This window comes from Macrosteles quadrilineatus, unplaced genomic scaffold (assembly GCF_028750875.1).
Source record: "Macrosteles quadrilineatus isolate MER2022 unplaced genomic scaffold, UCM_ALF_1.0 Scaffold_5__1_contigs__length_97177068, whole genome shotgun sequence".
Lineage (NCBI taxonomy): Eukaryota > Metazoa > Arthropoda > Insecta > Hemiptera > Cicadellidae > Macrosteles > Macrosteles quadrilineatus.
The window spans coordinates 71,944,355-71,965,660 of NW_026542598.1; the positions used below are offsets into that span (position 1 = coordinate 71,944,355).

The window sequence follows — 21,306 nt, forward strand, 5'->3', positions numbered from 1 at the left end:
GCAAGGTGCATTCCATACGCAATGTGCGAACGGAACAGGGCATGGTATACTATCAGCAGTGTACTTCTCAGTGACTCATTTCCGGAGGCGCCTCAGAAGACAGTGTCACTAAGTATGTAAGGCAAGCCGTGTGACAACATGGACTGCAGCGTGGTCGTTCCAGTCTATTCGGCTGTCAAGCTGAAAACCAAGGGGTGTTACTGTTGCCATGTCGTCTGAGGAGTCTTTTGAGAGGATACAAAGGAACGATATACTGTGTTTCATCCCATTCAGTTGCAGCTCATTAATCTGGAACCACGCGTTCTTGGACCTGTATTGGATTGTATATTTAAATCCTTAGTGTGGTGTAGGTTTGGCCCTCTTAGTGAAAAGAGTGGTACCTATAATCCGCGACCGCAAATAATATGGAGCTGCTGGTCTCGTCGGTGTTATTGATGAGGACCATGAATAGAAGAGGGCCCATCACAGATCCTTGAGTAACCCCTTACGGTTTACCTCCATAAAGAGCTTGCGCCTTCGAGTGTTACTTTCTGAGTTCTGTTGGCTAGGTAGATCTTGAAGGTGGGGAGAACCACACTACCAACGCCATATCTGCTAAGAGTACGCAGTAAAAAGCTCTGCTGAGGTCTCAGAGCTTGAGCTTTACAACATTTCAATTCTTTCATCTAGTGTACTTAAATTATCAAAGAAAAGAGAGCGGTATCCGATCCGTAATTTATCTAGAAATGAATTCTCGATTCTTGCAATCCGCAGTTTATATAACTACTTTAGGGTACACGCCTCAATTAAATTCAATTACAGGTTTGCACTATAATACAAGTTTTAAACAAGCATATTTATTGTAAAACACCAATGGTTTGTTACTGTTGACTATTGATGGTGACAAGGACTTGTTCAACCTAGATTATTAGATTATTTTCAGCTAAAACCATGTCACAATATGAGAAATTTGATAATAGCAGCCACAGCACATATTCTGTGATAATATTTTTCGGATGATTCAAATAGTGTGCACATTGAAGGTATCTGGACTTGTTATTGTTTGCCGCTTCTCTACGAACAAAAGAGTATTATTAGCGACATGAGTAACCGAGGGACGAAGGTTTGAGAAGTCCGGACTAACCATCAACCGGGTAGAGTTGCCGATACCAACATTCAATTAATTATGTCTCCATAACTTTATCTTTATCATTGATTATTAAATGTCAGATTGAAAAGTTATTTTTGTTGTTGTATGTCAGTCATAAGTCAGCAGTTCGAAGGTATTGTTTACAGCCTATGTTCCAACTGATCACTGAGTGAGCTGTCTAAATACTATAGAGTTACAGTATATGAAAAATATTGATATTTTAAAATAAATGGTAGTAGTTAGATGGTCAAATTTGTGTAAAAAATATTTATATTTATAATATTTATAATTTTAAATGTAGTCTTCATGAGAAGTGAATAAGTGTTTGCATTTGAGGGTTTTACAGCAGATGGAAAGGACAAGTTACAAAGAATGAGTTATTAGCAATCTACATAAATGATTCGGTCCAGTAAGAGGTGACACACTTTGGCCAGGACATGAGAGCAGTTGGAACAGCAAGTTCTTATGGGCGTTTTACTGTAAAATGTAGGTACCTTTAGAAAGAATTAAGAAATGACCTGCTTAATTGAAGGTGATTACATCAAGGTTAATTATGAATTAAAATACACTTGTTACCAACTAAGTATTATTAACTTATATCGCAAACGTCTCTAGAGTCTAGTGCATAACCAGTTTATTGTATCGGTGTGAATGAGATACTGTTATGTTTGGAGACTCGCGATTGTATCAAAGTGTTTATCAAACTGCTTACAGGACTTTTATTGTTTGCCGCTTCTCTAATAAAGATAGCCCTCGCTATAAATGCCTTCAAAACAACCAGTTATCGATAATCTACTTGTTTACTTCACTTGCCAAACAATTTATTTCAAATTCTATGCCGTTGTTTACAACCTATCTGAATCTGAATCATCGCAAGTTCGTAATAATACACATAAAGAAGATTGCAATACAATTTGTTTTTTTTTTTTACTATAGTTACTACAAGAGAATGACAAAAGAGTAGGTTAGTCACGTACTGATGTACGTCACATTCTTCCTGTTAGTTCAAAAACTAAAACTAAACCGTTTTAAGGTACCAATTGTAAAGTTTAACGTCATGCATTCAATTAATTTGCTCAAAATCCACTGACTTATAAAATATAAATTCCAAATTTGAAATAGGTACATTTTATGATGTTTCTGTCAATTCAGCAAATCTTAACATTCTGAAATTACACTGTACTGTATTTTGAACACGTCAAATTCCCTAAAATAACCTAAAGTATTTACATTTATTACATAACTTATCTCAGGCAATTTCTCTCACGCACACATCAACACCTGTACGCAATACAGACTGGAAATAGCATCCTCACATCCTAAACTTTCATGTCGTAAAAGTCTTAGCTTCATAAAGTGTCCTGAGAATAGGCGGGAGTGGCTTTCATGATGAAAAGACAATGAAACGGCAACTGGTGAGGAAACTTTGGGTTGGTCTGGAACGAAACGTTGGTTACATGGTCCAACAATGTGTGTAGGGGGGGTAACACTGGTGGTGGGGGGAACTGACAACAATGCTTGCGAGAGAGAGAGAGAGAGAGAGAGAGAGAGAGAGAGAGAGTGGGGGGGGGGTAGAAGGGGGCAACAATCTCTCTATCTCCCGCCCGCGACTCCAGTTTAGTTTCGGTTGTGTATGTGAAACAAGGTACGTAAATCGACTATTTCCAAGTGGCTATGCTTATTTGTGTTAAACTTATCTGGAATAATCAACAGTTCTGGATGTGAGGTTTTCTTTCTTTGGATTATTTGTATACAATTAAAATTATTAAATTCGTATTTGAATTACAATGAGTTGTAAAATGATAGATGTATAGGCCTACCTAATTTTCATCGACAGTAGTTTGTTATTTTTGCGCTATTCTTTGAATGGGTGATTTTAAATAAAATAAACTAATTGAAGTTACAACTTTCTAAACTTCCGAAAAACACTTTGGAAGTTGTAACTTTTTGCATGACTTATTCAGTCACCTGTATACTTCGACGAAGATTGGACATGTAAACATGATTTTTGTATGTTTGAGAATGTTGGATGCTTATTGTAAGTACGCGTAATGGTTTGTTATCCTATTCCATATATTTTATTTCTTGTACATAGGCCTACGTTTTAGTTAAACATGTTTTGACCGTAAACAAACATATATAGTTTATTTTAAGTGCATTTTACCAAATTATTCGAAAATGCATCAACTCATTGCAAAAACAACTAATTAAAGACTGAGTGACTGACTAAAGTGACTCTGTGAGAAGCGGTAACTTACAAGTACAAGTGCATTACTTCTCTCAACAAACTAACCTTTTACTCTAGGGCCAATGGGAATGGAATCACTATCCCAAAACATGACTAGTCAATTAATGTTTGAATTGTATTGCAATTAGGAACTAGGCTACATACAGATCACCTGCTGCAATGTGCTGTAAATTAATGACCATAGAATTAACTATTTAAATCAATCGAAATCAAAACAATTCAATTTTTGTAGTTTGTCCAAACTATAAATTGCATTCTCATTTATCAGACGTAAACATAAAGTAAAATACAAACAGTTTTCCTCTTGGAAATTACTGCCATGACAGTGTTATACAATTACCATTACCGCATATGTTATTGTGTGACGGTGACGGTAATATCGTAATAATATATCAACACCAACAGTGGCAATAGGTTTTAGTAGGTCATGCAATATCGAATCTCGAATCGCGACGACATCATGAAGAAAATTTGGTTTCTGAACCGTTACGTGGAAGTGTGGAAAATACTTGATGTGTAAATATAGTAAATGGACTAGTACTATTAAAAGTCGCTTTTACTTTAGAGTTTTTCAACCATTCAAAGAACTCTTGTGTCGTCGAAAAGTGTTTAACAGTTTTTTAATCTTTGCAACAGGAATTTAGTTTTCCACAAACAGTTGGATATATTAACCCTTTTTTCAACCAAGTTTGCAACGGAGGAAAATTTTAAAGACTCATTTGACAACAAATATTGTCAACAAAAATGTTATAAACATTGTGTTATAAACTCTGGTTTGTAACCGACATATGTACCTTTTTAAACAAATCGCCAGTTTCTTCTTTTAATACTGTGGTCATTTCCATCCGTAACGGGAGTTAGTGAAACAGAAGTTTTGGAACATGTCTTCGGGTGGAACAGAAACCTAGAGCATAAAATACTACTGCACAAATCGTACAAAGAAAAAACAGGAAACGCAGTAGCTGAAAACAACAACCTTCGATTAGTCGAATTAGAAATAAACGGTATCAGCAATCTGACTCATACTTTGTCACATTAGCTTGTCAACAACCCTTATAATGTCAATAACTTCTGAACCTTAATGTTTACAGCAAATGGGGCTGCACAGTTTCGTTTATAGCTAAAATGGTTATAACCTACTAAATTTTCATAAAAGTCGTTCGTTTTTGAACATATGATTTCGCCCTTATTTTTTGGAGTTTTTGGGAAAATCATCATTAAAAGACCAAATTTCATATGTTAAAACGCCTGGATATACAATTGATTACCCACCTACAGGTTTGGACTGTAGCTCTGTACAAATCCACACATACAGACACACCACACAGACACCACTTTGACAACCACCTTTTGGGTTCAGGGGGACCTAAAACGGATATACCGCTAACTCAAAGTCTAATACCTATGTTGACAAAAACAATACTTTCTCCATATAGCCATAGACTAGTCTATGATATAGCCTACTATGTATATTGGGGAAAGGTAAAAAGTTATACATTTTAACAATTTATACATTAACATTTTATTAACACGGTCTGCTGAAAAATATCATACTACACAACACAAGTAATTGACCAGAATAACTCTTAAGCACATCATAAATATTCAGTAATTTGACGTTGATTTATTCAAATTACAAGTTATTCAATTACCTACTAACAATGTATTTTAATTCCCGCTTTTGAAAATTGTAAATTATGTTTACACTCGGTTATGAAACGTGATATTAATTTTTAAAGACTACTTGAAATAACGTTTGGGAGGTTTTAGTTTTAACTGCACCGCATTTCACATTTAATAATTAGTACAATTATTGTAGCAATTAAAATTGTTGGTGAGCAATACAGCTGGATACGAACAACGACGGTAATTATTTTCTCTGAGTCAGAAATCAAACATTGTTATCAACGAGCCATAAATTGTATATGACTCTTCTGTGTAATTTAACTGAACCACAATGGTCCAAATAAAAACTGGCATTTTTCAACAATGTAAAATAAAGTTACAAACACCACAGATTTAAACAGAAATAAAAAAAATAGTCGAGAAATGTGTCAATTATATTGTACGTATTATTTACGAAATCACTATTTATTTACTTAGATAGTGGCTACGCGAGTGGCGTTTGTGTGGAAGAAACTCAACGCTCCCAACCCCTCATTTTTTGTAGATATGCCAGGGATCTCGCAACTCGCAACGTAGTCCAAGACGCTTAAAACTAGGCTAGAAACACCCCCTGCTTAGTAGTTTTATTATCAACACTAAATTTAAAAAAATTATAACCCATAGTGTAAAACAACAGTTTGCATTAAAAAAGAACCATCCCATTAGTCTAAGTCTCCAGGGCAGAGCGACAAATAAGGTTACTGGTTTGCAAGCGAAAGTTCACGTCTTGCCCGATTTTGTATGGAAGCTCAAATTGGAACACCCTGAGAAGCTTGGAAGCGGAAGCTAAAACGAGAGAGCGGATCTAGAGACTAGAGAATAGAGAGTTACGAAAGATAGAGAGAAGGAAGTGCTGAAGAAGGGGGAGGGGGTCGGAGTGCATGGAAAGTAGAGGTAGAGGTCACTTGATACACTACTATAATCCTCATGCTACTCAACACTCTCACCTATTCACTGAAAACGTACCTTATTAGCAAAACCTGACGTGATTATAATTTTTATGACACAATATTTTGAAAGGATCCTCAATTTCTTTACATTGAAGTATTTACCACCACTGTGAAACATATAAATCAAGTTCTATTTTACACCCAAACCATCTTTTTGGACACTTCTTCTTCTTAGATATAAAATGGCCTAACAGAATAGAAATCGATTGATCTTGTGTTTAGAGCGCTGGACATTGTCGGGACATTGTTCTGATAATGTATGTTATATTGTTGTACCGGTATCGTAATGATTTACGGCTTAACATTTTTACGTTGAAAATAAGACATGCTACTATAGGACTAGTAATTGACAAACACAAGACAACATTACACTGGCTACAGTTTGATAGTAATGGAATGTCTAATTTACGATAGTGTCTAGTCTATAGTCAAATGGCTCATCATTAATTATTTAGTCTTGTTAATGAGATCATTTGAAAAAAAACATATCAACACATACATAACTTACAACTGAAAGAATGATAAACAATTGTAACATAACCGACAGCGTCCGAAAATTATCTATCGTTGGAGGAAAACTCCAACGGAAAATTACGATCCAAAGAATCATGTGGTGTAATTCCGTCGGTAATCGGTTCACAATATGCAGTTTGCAATTTGCGGCGGGAGTTACCGCATGGAGTAACCACCATGGAGTAACCACTAGGCGTTGCTAACCGTTCTACTGCGGTTATTTACTCTATGTACCAGCTGTGACAATACTTGCTCAACCCTGTTCTATTTCTTGTTAGGTGAATGAACGGTCTATTTGTAGCATAGAATAGAAACATAGGTAATCTCTTTTAGATTTATCATACTGAAGACCATTATTAAAATGGTTCGTGGAGGGTGTTTTTTTGTTAATTGTAAAAATTGATCGTTCTCTAGTTTTACAACTATACAGTGAAGAAAAAAATCATAACATCCATATTTCGTCAACACTAGCACTCAAACGCCACTAACACAAATCACATGGAACTAGGCTTCACACTTTTCAACAGGATGTGTTTTATTAAAATTCAATGTTTATAGTTTTAGATAATTAATTAGCATATGGCTGAATTGTCATAATTGTATTGTATTAAGGAGTTTCTCTTAATTTTGGCTGTGGATAGAAGTTAAATAGACAATGATGGAACGTTTCAAGCAAATTAGGGAGTGAGTGTCGGTACAAGAATGGATAATGGATGAACTGTACATTAATACGATTTACGACATTTTTTTCAAAAGTGTAGTTCGTTAAATCGTCACGCTACCAACAAACTGATGATAAAAAAACGCCGCCAGTAAAAAATCAAACATCCGAAAGATAACCCTGAATTTGTTAATGGAATTTTCGCTATGTCGAAATAGATAATCGACCGGCTAAGACCGGGGAATCTGATGGAATCATCAAAATGCAATTAGCCATTAGTGGATGTGAAGGAGAAAGTAGATAGTGAATTTTCTCACATCCTTAGCATTGCGTAATCTCTCTCAACATTTGCCGCAGGGTAGCAAGTATCTAGTCGGCTGTGGATGCTGTAATCATTAGATTAGATTTAATTTATTCGACGCTAATACAACAGAGAGTATTTTAAGGCGAATTAAGTTGAGTGAAGAATGAGTACTTAATCAATTAAATTTTTAAATCCGTGTTAGCTCCTGGAGCAGATAGTTCTTTGACCAGGATCATGACTAGAATGCTAAATGATCAAGCACAGCTGTTTATGGTGTCGACCCATCAAAATGAGTCTGTTTGAAAAAAATATAAGGCCGCTAAACCTTCTGATTACTCAGCTTGTGCAGTAACCAATCAGCTGCTCAGCTGAAGTCTAATGAGTGAACGTGGTAGTATTAAATTCTATATCGAACTTTATAGATTTTATATTATATATTGATAGATTTACAACTAAACGTTTATAGATTGTACATCGTCATGGATTAACTGATGAAGACAATTACACTCTATCGTTCTGTCCTCAATTTAATTGTAAACATTTAGTCGAATCGACGCACCTGAAAACGCATTTGAAACGCACCTGGACATGATCCACAACTAAAGAGGAATTACGTTCCCCTAGCCTTAACCAACCATAATTTCCGTTCCGACACTAGGTACTGTACAGTGGATTATTGTATTATTATTATTGACTTTGGATAATACAATTTACAATAAAATCTTAAGCTCATTTTTAGCGAATTTCCCATATAGGGAATAAGCTATTACCGTAGTACTCGTGGTAAGACCTGGACCCGGGACCGATTTACTTTTTTGTTATGAGGTCCCTAGAGACCAAAAACACCATCCGTTTAAATTCATATATATATATATATATATATATATTTATATATATATATATTTATTTATATATATATATATATTTATATATATATATATATATTTATTTATATATATATATATATTTATATATGTGTCCGTTAGCGCGATAACTCGAGAAAAAATTATCCGATTTTGATGAAATTTGGTACAAACGTGTAATCCTACGTTTATTCGAACGAGTTCGCGATCCAGCATAATCGGACCATGGGAACGGGGGTTTATGGGGGGTTTTATGGGGTAAAAATGGGTTTTTCCCATTTTTGACCCTAAAAACAAAAGATTTTGCAATTTCTTCCTAAACCGTTTTGTAGAGCTTAAAAAAAGAAATAATTTAGTATATTGAAGCGCTGTTGTATGCCTAACGGTCACGGAGAAAATTCAAAAATAGTGTAATATAAAATTCCCATGTTATTCTTATGGAGAAAATGAAAATTGTTGTAGTTTACTTGTTTATGGTTATATATTGATAAAATTTGGCAAATTTATTTATTTCATCCTATACTATTGACGTATGGTCAAAAAACACTTTTTACCTTCCCCGTAGCAGCAAACCTAAGCACTCGTTAAATATAATGTCATTTAAATAGGGAATAAATATGTCTTATTTATGGAAATATTTTAGTAAAAATGTAATCAGACAAGTTGAAATTCGCTTAGTCTGCAGGTTTGCTGCGGCGGGGGTATTTTATGTATGTATCAGTTATGTTTATTTATAATTTACGGATGTAAACTAAATTGCTAATTTTTTAAATTTGATTAATAATGGTTTTATTTCTTAGTTTATAAACTCCCATATTTAAAATATTTTATGTAGGTAAGAACAAGGTAGTCATTGTCAAACACGTTATTATTATGTCCAGGACGTCATTATTCCTTTTAATATTGAATTTGTGATTATTTATCAAGGTGATAGAAAATAGATAAGAGACTATGTATTGTTTTTATCCTAATGCAAAATGTTAGCTTAGAAAGAAATATATCGTGAAACACATAGCCTAAATGTTGCTTGTGAAACGACATCTTGGAGTTCGTTTCTGTCTGTTATGCAGTGTGTATTATGTATTGTAATTTCAAACTTTAAAGTACCGGTACATATTTACCAAATTAAGCGATTCAATTAAAAGCCTTTGCTTTCTCTCTGGAATTACATTGTAAATAAATATTTATCTTGTTAGGCCCGTACAGTTATTAAATAACCCAAGAAGTTATATAAGATAGATTAATGTTAAGTACTTAAAAACCTATTTATTTTAAAAGCTATGTGTCAAAGTTCCATTTTACGGCTGACAACAATCACGTAGTATTGTATCTGTTTCAGATGGTTGCTGAGTCAGATTTATCTACCATCAGGAGCTGGTTGTCTAAACAGAACCACATCCCTCAGACTGTTGGTATGATCTTAGATTAAACACACTCAATGGATAGTTTATCATTATATTTTAATGAAGTCACGGCACCTCTACAGTATATTTCTGCCCGGCATATGTAGTACCAGTTTTCGTATTTATATCTTACAATTTTACCAACTTTAAAACTAATAAGTTCTTTTTGTTGTTTTTTGTTGTAACTGGTGTTTGTTTTCTGCTATTACATGATCTAGATTCCATAGGAATGCGGACACTATAAATGTTCGGACCAATGCCCGTGTTTGACTTTAACTGACTTTATTTTAAACATACACTTAAGTGGACTGTATTATCTGACTTGCTTTGGCGACTTATTTGGGGCTAGACATGAAGAACAATACATACATTTGAAACAATTGGTTTATTAAGGCTTTCACTCATCACAGTTAACATGAATTGTAGTTTACTTTTACCTAGAAATTAAGTGTACCTTTTATCTTACAGTAATATTTAACTTTATCAGATTTATTAGTTTAAATCTGGCCAGATGCATTAATTTCCCCAATACTTAAAAGTGGTTAAATGGACTTGGAGGAAGGAAGGGAAGTGGCCACATAATGTCTGTTGAATGTTACTGATGCTAATAATGTTCACTTATAATGTTGGAGTGATCTTACCCACTTTCGAAGATCTTTACATCTTTATAGGAAGTTATTAAAGAAAATAATTACTTGAAGCACTACATATTTACATTTACTTTAAACCAATACTTAGAAACTTTAACACTGCACCAAACAAAACCCTAGACATGTTGCTTGTCTGAGAACTTTTCCAGAAGAGAGAAAAGTAGATAAGATCTGAGATCACCCACTCCACCAAAGTTCAGGCTTTGCCCACCAGAGTTCAGCACCAATCAAACACAAAACACTGCATTACTTAGTTTACTCACTTTCCACCAGAGTAAGGAGATTGGAGGGAAATAAGGATGGCCCAAACATCCCCCCACCCAAAATGAATATTTTAAAACAAACACATAAAAAAATTTAAGCTTAATCTTGAAAAGGCAATAGACATAGTTTATTCACAGGACGAGTCAAGGTTCCACTAGCAGTCTTGATCTGCGCCACCCGAACGGTTCCATCTATGCCAGGATACACTTCGAGGACTCGGCCAATGGACCATGATGTTGGAGGAAGGTTCTTGGCTGGAAGAAGTATCATCTTCCCTTTTGGAATGGTAGTATCCAATTTCGGGCGGTGCATGAGGGTGTGAATGTATTCTCGAGACCATCTCTGCCAAAAATCCTGAACACTTCGGGAGATAAGCTGCCATCTCGATCGAAAATCTATGGGTTGGTTTGACAGATCCTCTTCAGGGCGACTTAAGAGTAGAGGAGCACCCACAAGAAAATGGCCTGGAGTCAAATAATCAAACCCATCGGAAGGGCTGGATGACACTGGACACAAAGGACGGGAATTCATGATAGCTTCTATTTTCGCTAATAGAGTTGAATATTCTTCAAATGTTAAGGGACGATCTCCGATTACTCGTTTGAGGTGATGTTTCATTGATTTTACTGCGGCTTCCCAGGAACCACCAAAATTCGGAGCTGATGGAGGGGTGAACTGCCAATTGATGTGACGCTCTTCACAGTAGGACTTGATTTGGTCATTACCCTGTAGTAATACATCTCTAAGTTCTTTCAGTTCCCTGGCTGCACCCACAAAGTTTGTACCTAAATCACTATACATAGTAGCTGGCACCCCTCTCCTTGAAATAAATCTGTCCAAGGATGACAAAAAGGCTGCAGTAGAGAGATCACTGACTATATCTATATAAACAGCTCGAGTACATAGACAAACAAACATAACTACCCAACATTTATAGGTTTTAGCATTTCTCCTTCTACTCTCTTTACACACAAAAGGACCCGCTAAATCTACACCAGTGTTTACAAAAGCTCTTGTCATCTTAAATCTACAGCTAGGAACATCTGACATGAGTGGTTCTAAAGGTTTAGCTCTAAACCTATAACAATTCATACACTTAAATACAATACTTCTTAAAAGATAACGTATTCCAGGAATCCAAAACTTTCTTTGAATAAGCGATTGCATTAATTGTGCTCCTCCATGTAAGGTCAACTTATGATAGTATAAGCAAATCAACTCCGCTAATCTACTCTTTCTGTGAATCAAATAAGGATGTTTCCTGGCACTTGAGACAGGAGCTTGAGCTAGGCGACCCCCCACCATTAGCAAACCCTCTTTACATTCAAAAGGAGTCAAATGTTGTACATGAGTGAAAATTTAAAAACGTACGTTTTCATGTCCCTGGCATTTTACTTCGTAGCTACTGGATTTGTAGTTTATTATTATGTGTTTTAATATTTTTTGGGATGGGGGCAACATGTTACACACATTTATTTGGTTTTAAATAGGTTCTAGGTATTTTTTTCGTATTTTTAAAGTCTCGAAATTCACGACCATGACGTGTCCCTAGGGTACATTTTCCAACTTTCACGCTGTTTTTAGACTAATTATTCATGCAGCAATATATAAAGCCATATTTTTATGTCATCAATGGTTATTAAACTTACAAAAAAGGAGCATATTATCATTTTATTGTCATTGCAAACTGACTACCATGACATAATAAGTCTGTCCCTCGATTTAGCGTCACGACCATTTGGGAAAATTTTTCAACTTTGGAGCACGACAGTGGCAAGCCTCGCGTTGATGGAGTCAGTTGGTTTTAGAGACTAGTTCGGGGTGTACGTCAGGATTGTAGTGCCGGTCGTTTCGAGTTGAAAGGAGGAATTACAAGATTAATACAGGAAAGGTTGTGTTTTTTGTAATTTTGGTGTGTCCATGACCGTACATAGTCATTCGATGAAGTAGACATGGTGTTAATTTTTGTTTATAAGATATTTCAATTGCTAGATTAACCTAGAAGTCCACTTTGTATCCTCGAACATGAGGTGCAGAGCTACCGCCAGAACAGAGCCAAATAACACGTAATTTCACGACCAAAGTTTCACGACCATCGCGGGTTTTTTCACGACCTATCCAGCCTTATGGATTATAGTGTGTTTGGTCGTGACAATAACTTTAATATAATTGTAATTTGAACAGTTTAGTTCAATTGAAACACATATTTTTATTATAACTAATAGTATAATTAAAGGATTGTTTAGAAAGATTTAGATTTTTTATAAAATTCACGACCGTACCGCTTGTCCCTGACCATCACGTTTATGATTTCTGTCATAAAAATTTCAAAAATTAAAATATCGTCATATTTCAATGTTTTATACACAAAAGAAGCACGCCTCTATGCAAACATAACGATTTTTCGGGTCTCAGGTAAGTTTTTTCGGAGTTATACAAACTTAAAAAGATATTATTGGCTTTTTTCAATTTTTTTGAGTTTTTTATTTTTTTCTAGAAAGACCAAATATACTAAAAGCTCAGTGACCTTTTTAATGTATAATGGTCATAAAAGTAAATTAGTTTATAGCAAAACATAGTTATAAAAATAATATTAACTATTTTTAATATTCATTTAAACGTCTGTTATGGTCGTGACAGGATTTTGTGTTTTTCCACTAAAGATGCTCTTTTAAAAAAAACTACCAAAGATATTGCGTTACCATGGACATTTTATGAAACTTCAAATGTTAATGAAATCCAAAAAATAATAAAAGTTTTGAAAAAAGGGGAAAAAAATTTGCAAAGTGTGTTTCCTGAAAACGTACGTTTTTAAATTTTCACTCACATATCCTTTAATAGGTTTATTACTCTTAATACTGTTAATTTCTGAGGAGTAGTATTTGCCTTGTGTGAATCTAATAAGTACCTTTAAAGAATTGCTTAGTTCTAAATGAGTGAGCTCTCCAAACCTTCTTTTATTTACACTTGCTTTAACATTAGACACAAATCGCATAACATAACCTAAAACATGTTGGACCTTTGTCAGCGAAGAACATGATTGCAATAATGATTCTATAATACAATCATTATTTTTATCGGGGATCTCCTGAGTACTACTACTACTACTACTACTGAACTACTATATTCCCTTTTTGTTTCTGGAATGTGATTAACACATTGATAATCACTACGAGGCCACTGACTAATGTCAAACTTTAGGAAGTTTGGTCCATGCCACCAAAGGTTATGATCAACTAACTGGGTAGGTAGTAACCCTCTTGAAGCAGCATCAGCTGGATTGGTTTTTCCCGGAACATGTTTCCACATAGAAGGAGGTAAAACTTCTAGAATTTCAACAACTCTGTTACATACATAGGTTTTAAGTTGATGGGGTGGTGTATGTAACCATGACAGAACCGTACTGCTATCAGTATAACAGTTTTACTTAGTTTACTCACTTTCCACCAGAGTAAGGAGATTGGAGGGAAATAAGGATGGCCCAAACAATAAAGTTTACACTAAAGTTGAAAGATACCTTAGTTGATATTAATACAATTTTTTATAAAATATAAAAAACGGGCGGCAGAAAATACAAAAGGATAAGTCCACTTACAGCATCCAAAATCTTCTTTTTACACAAATTAGCTAGCTCAGTACCTAGATTTCTTTACCATGTTACTCGAATTGCACAACAAGTTTAGCCTATAACCTAAATGAATTGCTTCTGCTTAGATTTCCTCGCATAGGTTAAGTTGCTTGTAATAATTAAATTGATGAAATAAGAAATAAAATCGAAGAATACAAAGAAGCTTATAGCTGAAGTAAATATCAAGATTACATTAAGTAAGACAGAATATTGGACTTCCTGCTTGTAGACGCACGTGATTATAATTTATGAAGGTCAAGCAACAAATTATTATCCAGGGATTCCCTGTTGTGCTGTGTATTTAAAGTAACCAGCAAACAGTAATTAATCATTAATTTATTTGTTGATAACGTTTAAATATATTTATATCTGTTCCATGAAATTAATGATTTACAATCAATGGACTAAACCTGGATGTTTTGGTACTTGACATATAGGTAACAGTGACTTAAACGGCAACCATGATTTCTTCTACTTGACGTGACATAGTAGATGCTCGATCCATAGGATATCTAGTCTATTGATGGAGATAGCAAAAGTTCCCGGAAGAAAGTTCAAGAGGTGTTTTGTCATGAATAATAGCTGAGCTCCTGCTGAATAATAGGAGCCCAGGAGCTAAAGGAAAAAATCCACTGTTTAATTTTCTTTCCGAACACACACCATCCTCGTACATATCTGGATATATATTTTACTAAATAATTTTATCACGGAATCAAAGCAAATTTTTTATTTTTCGCACCTGCAACTAATGGTTAAAGTGAAATTTTATTTTTGAAGCATCAACCTTAGCTTTTTGTCTGGTAATCAAAGGGTTGCTGATTTGATGCTGAGAACTTCAGTTCACTGTGTACTAGGGAGTAGGGCGTGAAGGATATCCATCACACAAATCTAACATAAGTTTCTGCCTTCAGATGACCTCCTACTATCGAGGTTCCTTCACGTCTGCGATGGCAGCCTACAACGCACCAAAGCAGTCATCGAGCTGTTCTTCAAGCTGAGAACAGAAGCTCCAGAGTTCTTTGCCAACAGAGATCCCACGTCACCCCGCATCCAGTCTATTTTCAACCTTATGTAAGTTTTAAATGTGATATTGGAATAGTAAAAAAAAAAAAACTGTATGTTTGACTGCATTAAAGTGAAAAAATATGTAGTTGTGAATGGTTAGTGTTTGGTATTGTAAAATTTGATGTGAAAAGTCACTCATATAATAGATTAATTTTTGGCCTGTATGTTTATATGTTTTTATATCAATAGTTTATGGTAACTATATAAAAGACTATAATATAAAAATTTTGCTAAACATTTGTGTGAGTAAAGGAGATGAGATGTTTAACTGGATTAGGATTAGCAAATACAGTTGTGAGAAGCAGACCTGTTGCTGGTTGCCAATAGTGCAATCATGAAAAATTTTATAGAAACCGGTAATGATATGGTATAACTTGTATATTTTCTTGTATATTTTTTTAACTTGTATATTCCTTGTATATTTTCTAGTTCGCACATATCATTGACTATTGGAAATTCAGTAGCGGCAACTCTTCTTAATTTTCTTAGAACACTTTTGACTCAAAACCGTTAACTAATTATGATATAAAATTTACCGTTACTCAACAGAGACCTCCTACCTCTGCCAAAACTGACCCCTGAGGGTTACCGATGTTTCCTCTACCGTCTCTCGGACACCAACCCAGACAACTTCCACTACACAGACTATGTCAAGACGTTCTTCATGGTGGGAGACACCCGTCTCAGGACAGAGAAGGAGTTGGTCGCTGGGGAGGTCCCGATCTTTGACATGACTGGGTGGTCCCTCCGTCACCTCACCCGCATACCCCTCCCCTCCCTTAGGAAGTACATGCAGTACTCCCAGGTCAGTTTTTAATATTTAGTTAGTGAAAAAATTTTTGTTTTTGTGTTATTTAAATGCAGGATACTGTACAAACATTCCCACGGACCTGGAAAGCCTGTGTTAAAAGGTTAAAAATTAGGGAAAAATTCATAAAAAGTCATAGAAATTGTTCTTACCGTTTAAACGTTCTTAGCAATATTAAAGGATAAAATGTCATAATAAAATACCTCAAGTACTGGGACATTTTTACAGCAATAGTTCTGGGAGTTACAGGGAAATCAAATTAGGAATAGTTGTGGAAACCTTGAATTGTAACTAAAATACTCGTTACAGTAGATAATTTGATGATTGTGCCTTTAAGTTTGAGTAATAAAAATGTTAGTAAAGAAAGATATACTTTTAAGTCGATGAGATTTGATAAGTGCACATGTCTAATATAAATTGCATTGGCTGATATAAATGGTGTTACTAAAGAACTTTGTATCGGAGTTATTGACTGGTCTAAAGGAACGATTGATTTGAATTAATCATTATATATATATTTTTTTTAATACAATTTGTTCGGTTAGCAACACTCATTCTTCTATATGGTTTATGCCAAGTTAATTTTGTTAAGCACTCTGTTTTTCTTCAGGAAGCACATCCTGTAAAGCTGAGACAGATTCACATAATTAATGCAGTTCCTATTCTGGACAAAGTATTGTCTTTCATCAGACCTTTCATGAAGAGTGAAGTTGCAGCTATGGTAAGTCATCTTTTTTGATAAATTAAGTTACAATGCAGCTAGTCTAACAAATAAATAAGTGTATAAGCCTTTACTAAATATAATGTATCTTGAGCTACAGTGTTAAAGTAGTCTACTTTAAAGCGGTAAGTGTTAACCAATATTTCTCTTATTTTCATGGATTGTATAGTTAAATCAAAACTGCACAACTAAACTACCGCTATAGTTCCTGTTCCTAGTGATAAAAATTATTATTTTGAAGGTTGAAACTTGATTAAAGATTTTAATATACATTTCATATAGTTTACAGCAAATTACCATAATGATTGTGCCAAACAAAATCAAATCATAGTCTACCATTAACTGAAATCTCTGAGCTAAATGTATGAGGAGAGTAGGCCTACCCAGAAATAACGAGAATTCAAAATACATATTTATTTACAAATTATTTACACTTCAATTATTGAAAGCCTTTAAAATGCCTTGTACCAACAGTTTTTCCACTGTTCAAAACAATTTTTGAAGTCATCTTGATGGCCTCCAGCTCCTCTCTCTTTTTTTTCACTTCTTCAAGGGTATCCAATCGTTGTCCTTTCATACCTCTTTTCAAGCAGGGAAATAGGAAATAATAACACAGAACTAGATCAGGTGAACAAGGTGTGAGGGGTGCCACGCCATTTATAGCCAAAAACTAGCGAACATCGAAGGCTGTGTATGCATGTGCATTGTCATGGTGGTCATAACCATAGCACCTCGACTCTCATACCAGTTATCATTTTAGACAAAACATTTGGGTCAGTACAAGCTGATGTTTTAAAGTGTGACAAGTTAACACTCGCCAATACTTTTTAATTTTGACTGTCAACCAAAGTCTTAGGAACAATCTTGACAGTAACCCATTTCATTCCCAAATTTTCTGTTAAGATTTGCTGAACCGAGCTCCAAGATAATGCACTTATCTCTGCTCATTGATAAATTTTCTGTCAACCGTCTTCAAGCACCAGATCCCAAAATTTTCCAAATTTTTGTCGTTTTTGGCAGTTGATGGATGTCCAGGACAATATTTGTTTTATTAGAAATGTCGTCATTTTTAAACAAGTAGCCTAAACCACTCAGATTTAATTTTTTCCCCATAATGCCATGTTCATGTTTCTAGTATTGTTTTTGGGATGGCAATTAAAAGTAAATGAGAACAACGTTTAGCTGTGAAGTATAGTTATCTACTTGATAAAATGCTAATTTTAAACGACACTAGAAAAATTGCACAAACAATAACCGTCACATTCAGATGAATGAAACCAGCCAGCTGAACAGCAGCAGCGGCAGCAGTACTGAATTGGCAGTGAGTTGCATTATACATGCCCAGCGGCTGAAAGGCATACTATATAAGCTCCGCCCATGGCAAACACTATTCATGTTATTTTTGGTTACCCACTCGTAAACCATGGGAAGTAATTACTAGAATTTTGTTAAGTATGATGTTGAAAACTGATGATCTAATTTACATTTTATTTTCAGATGCACGTCCATCCAGTTGGGTCAGACAGCTTGTATAAGTTTGTACCAAAAGAAATTCTTCCTGAGGAATATGGAGGACTCGCTGGACCTGCCAATGATATTAAAGGTAAGGAAAAATAAACAGTAGGCGAGTACTGTACTATGTTGATGAATCAGTACAGATCCATTCCAAAATACCAATAAAATCATATTTTCATTCATGTTTGATTTCACTTGAAGTGCTTTTTTTTCTTTCTGTTCTTTCATACTAGCATAGACGCTGACAAAAAAACATTTTTCACATTACCTAGTTAATTTGTAAGTCCATAAGTACACCAAGAAGACCCTGAGGAAGACTCAAGAATTGATAGAAGGACCAGATGGAGAAAGATTAGCCAAATTGACAGCAAAGCAAGAAGATTTGGAAAACAGGAAGAGGTGGAGGCAACTTGTTGGTGATGCCAAATACCACTTAGGGAACCATAGGAGTAAGTAAGTAAGTCCATAAGTATATCAAAGAGTTTAGATTTTAAGAGGGATATTCGCATCACTGATACTTATATTTCTCACACTATTGTCAAAGTATTAAATGTATTGATATTATTTTCAGAACGGTGGAAGAAAATGGTAGAAGCCGAAAGAGAGTGGTTTCTAAAAGACGAATGGTTGGCCACTGAAAGTAAAAGACTGGGAAAAAGCAATACAACCTCACATATGGAAGGATCATTCCGTTCTTTGACAATTGATTGAAATCAATCAAACTAAAGTATTGAATAACTGGTGCAATGTGTTTTCTTTTTATAAGGATTGATTGACTTGAGCTAGTATTATCTATTTATTTGTTGTTGAACTGATTATTTTGTTTTATAATAAATGTTTGGAAAAATTATGTGTTCTAATACACCCTCTAAAGCTTATAATTGTGGACTGTTTTATATGTATGGTTATAGGATTATAAGGATTGATAATATATTAACTTGTTGTTTATACTTTGCAATAAAACTGTACACATGTAGTACCAAGATAATTAAAGAGAAAATTCAATCAATAGTTTAAATAACCCCGTCGCAGCAAACCTGCCGACTAAGCGAATTTCCATTTCTCTGAATGATTTTCAATTGAATCTATTTACGTTTAACGAGTACCTAGGTTTGCTGCCACAAGGAAACTGAAACTAATAAAGTGTGTTTTAGTAAAATATTAATAGCTTTGTATAAAATAAATAAATTTGCCTAGTTTGATCAAAATATATCCATAAACAAACAAACTTCAACATTTTCAATATCCTCCTTAAGAATAACATAGGAATTTTAAATTTACAATTTTTTGAATTTTCTCCGTTACCAATAACCGTACAAAAACACTTTGATATACTAAATTATTTGTTTTTTTAAGCTCTTTAATATGGTCTAGAGATAAATTGGGAAATTTTGTGTTTTGGGGGTCAAAAATGAGAAAAACCAATTTTTACCCCATAAAACCCACCGGAAAACCCCGTTCCCATGGTCCGATCATGCTGGTTCGCGAGCTCATTCAAGTTTATCTTGCCTTACACCTTTAAACCAAATTTCATCAAAATCGGACAAAAATTACTCAAGTTATCGCGTTCACGGACACATATACAGTATATATATAAATCTATATATATATATATATATATATACATATATAAAAATTTGAACGAATGGTGTTTTTGGCCTCTGGGGACATCAAAATGAAAAAGTAAATCGGTCCCGGGCCTAGGTTTTACCGTGCCACCTACGGTAATAGGTAATAGCTACTTCCCTATAGGGAAATTCGCTACAGTAAAAGGCAAATAAGAAAAATTCCAAATGCGAGTTAAATCTTCATGTCATGTTGCTTTATTTCAACATTTCAACATTCACTAACCTCTGAGGAGTACTCAGTACCCCATAAAAACATAAATTACCACATAAAAACCACAAATAAATAAACTTAAAGATAAAGCTAACTAGCCAATAACATATAATTATCCATTTAAAATCAAAATAAACAGATCACAAAAAACGTTTAAGTAATAATCTCTATTGTATTTTGTGTCAAATAAAATTTTGAAAGCCAAAATAATAAAAAAATAAATGTAAATGAATTAATAGTTATTTTGTATGAACTAAAATGTTTTTAAAAGGCCACAAATTAAACTATTTTAGTCAATAGGCCTAAACTTTCTCTTTCGTACTAACTTAAAACTTTATTTACAAGTAAAAAAACCCAATAAAACATTCAAAATTCTCTATATACAAGATATGTATACAAATTATTACTATTAATTAAATTATTAAAAAAGAATAACTATCTAGGAATAATTTTATGAATCCAATAAACATATTTTATCACTGCAAGTAAAAGCGCGAACTTCCAAAAAATGTAAGTATGAAAAATTTTAACAATTCAAGTTTTTACCTATCACAAAATCTTTGCAGTATACTTATCAAACTTTCATGTTTCTGAAAAGTTTTAAAATAGAATCAAAATCTCATATCAGGTTTAAAAAGTAAATGCTTGAAGATCAAAGCCTAAAGGCGTAAATTGAGCGATTCAAAATACTGACACTTGACTCCAAGTTTACTCCGCCATCAAGCGAAGTGATGCCATGGAGTCTATTAGACGATCTAACTCCCCTCTACTAGTAGTTAGTTTTTCAGAGTTGGACTGTCGAACCTAGAAAAAAGAAGGGAGTTCAAATATCAACTAACGATGAATGAAAACAAATAATCAATTTATTATCCTAAAAGAAGAGTGGTTTCTATCTGTGATAGTTCTGGTTAAAAGTATAAACTATTGAACACAGCCATAATATAGCCCATGTTTTTAAAATCTCCTCAGGCTATGCCCTGTAGACGTCCAAAGTATAAAGCTCAAGTTTTTAGAATTAAATATTGCTTTGTCTCCATGGCAAGAAAAAGAAAACCGCTCTTTTTTTGCACTTATTTCAAT

At 34.3% G+C, this 21,306-nt stretch overlaps 2 protein-coding genes across 2 annotated transcripts in view; one reads left to right on the plus strand and one right to left on the minus strand.

Moving 5' to 3' along the window:
* The first annotated feature begins 2,739 nt into the window (after positions 1-2,739).
* LOC128995867 (alpha-tocopherol transfer protein-like) lies at positions 2,740-19,347 on the plus strand. The gene is made up of 7 exons (XM_054420891.1): positions 2,740-2,774; positions 9,673-9,745; positions 15,190-15,349; positions 15,893-16,148; positions 16,762-16,872; positions 18,370-18,475; positions 18,959-19,347. Exons 2-7 carry the CDS (start codon positions 9,673-9,675, stop codon positions 19,096-19,098), a joined length of 846 nt encoding a protein of 281 aa, XP_054276866.1. The 5' UTR covers positions 2,740-2,774; the 3' UTR covers positions 19,099-19,347.
* An 840-nt stretch (positions 19,348-20,187) lies between these two features.
* The window catches only part of LOC128994377 (valine--tRNA ligase), a 34,186-nt gene continuing 33,067 nt past the window's right edge, over positions 20,188-21,306 (minus strand). The window contains exon 22 of the mRNA XM_054418913.1: positions 20,188-21,030. Coding sequence (XP_054274888.1) covers positions 20,935-21,030 — 96 coding nt within the window. The 3' untranslated portion in view covers positions 20,188-20,934. The remainder of the gene's footprint in view (positions 21,031-21,306) is intronic.

Bases quoted from the DNA above. Each gene is read 5' to 3' on its own strand.
- LOC128995867 (XM_054420891.1), top strand. From the start codon at position 9,673: ATGGTTGCTGAGTCAGATTTATCTACCATCAGGAGCTGGTTGTCTAAA. The intron at 9,746-15,189 runs GTATGATCTTAG...TTCTGCCTTCAG, and splicing joins CCACATCCCTCAGACTGTTG to ATGACCTCCTACTATCGAGG. The intron at 18,476-18,958 runs GTAAGGAAAAAT...TATTATTTTCAG, and splicing joins ACCTGCCAATGATATTAAAG to AACGGTGGAAGAAAATGGTA.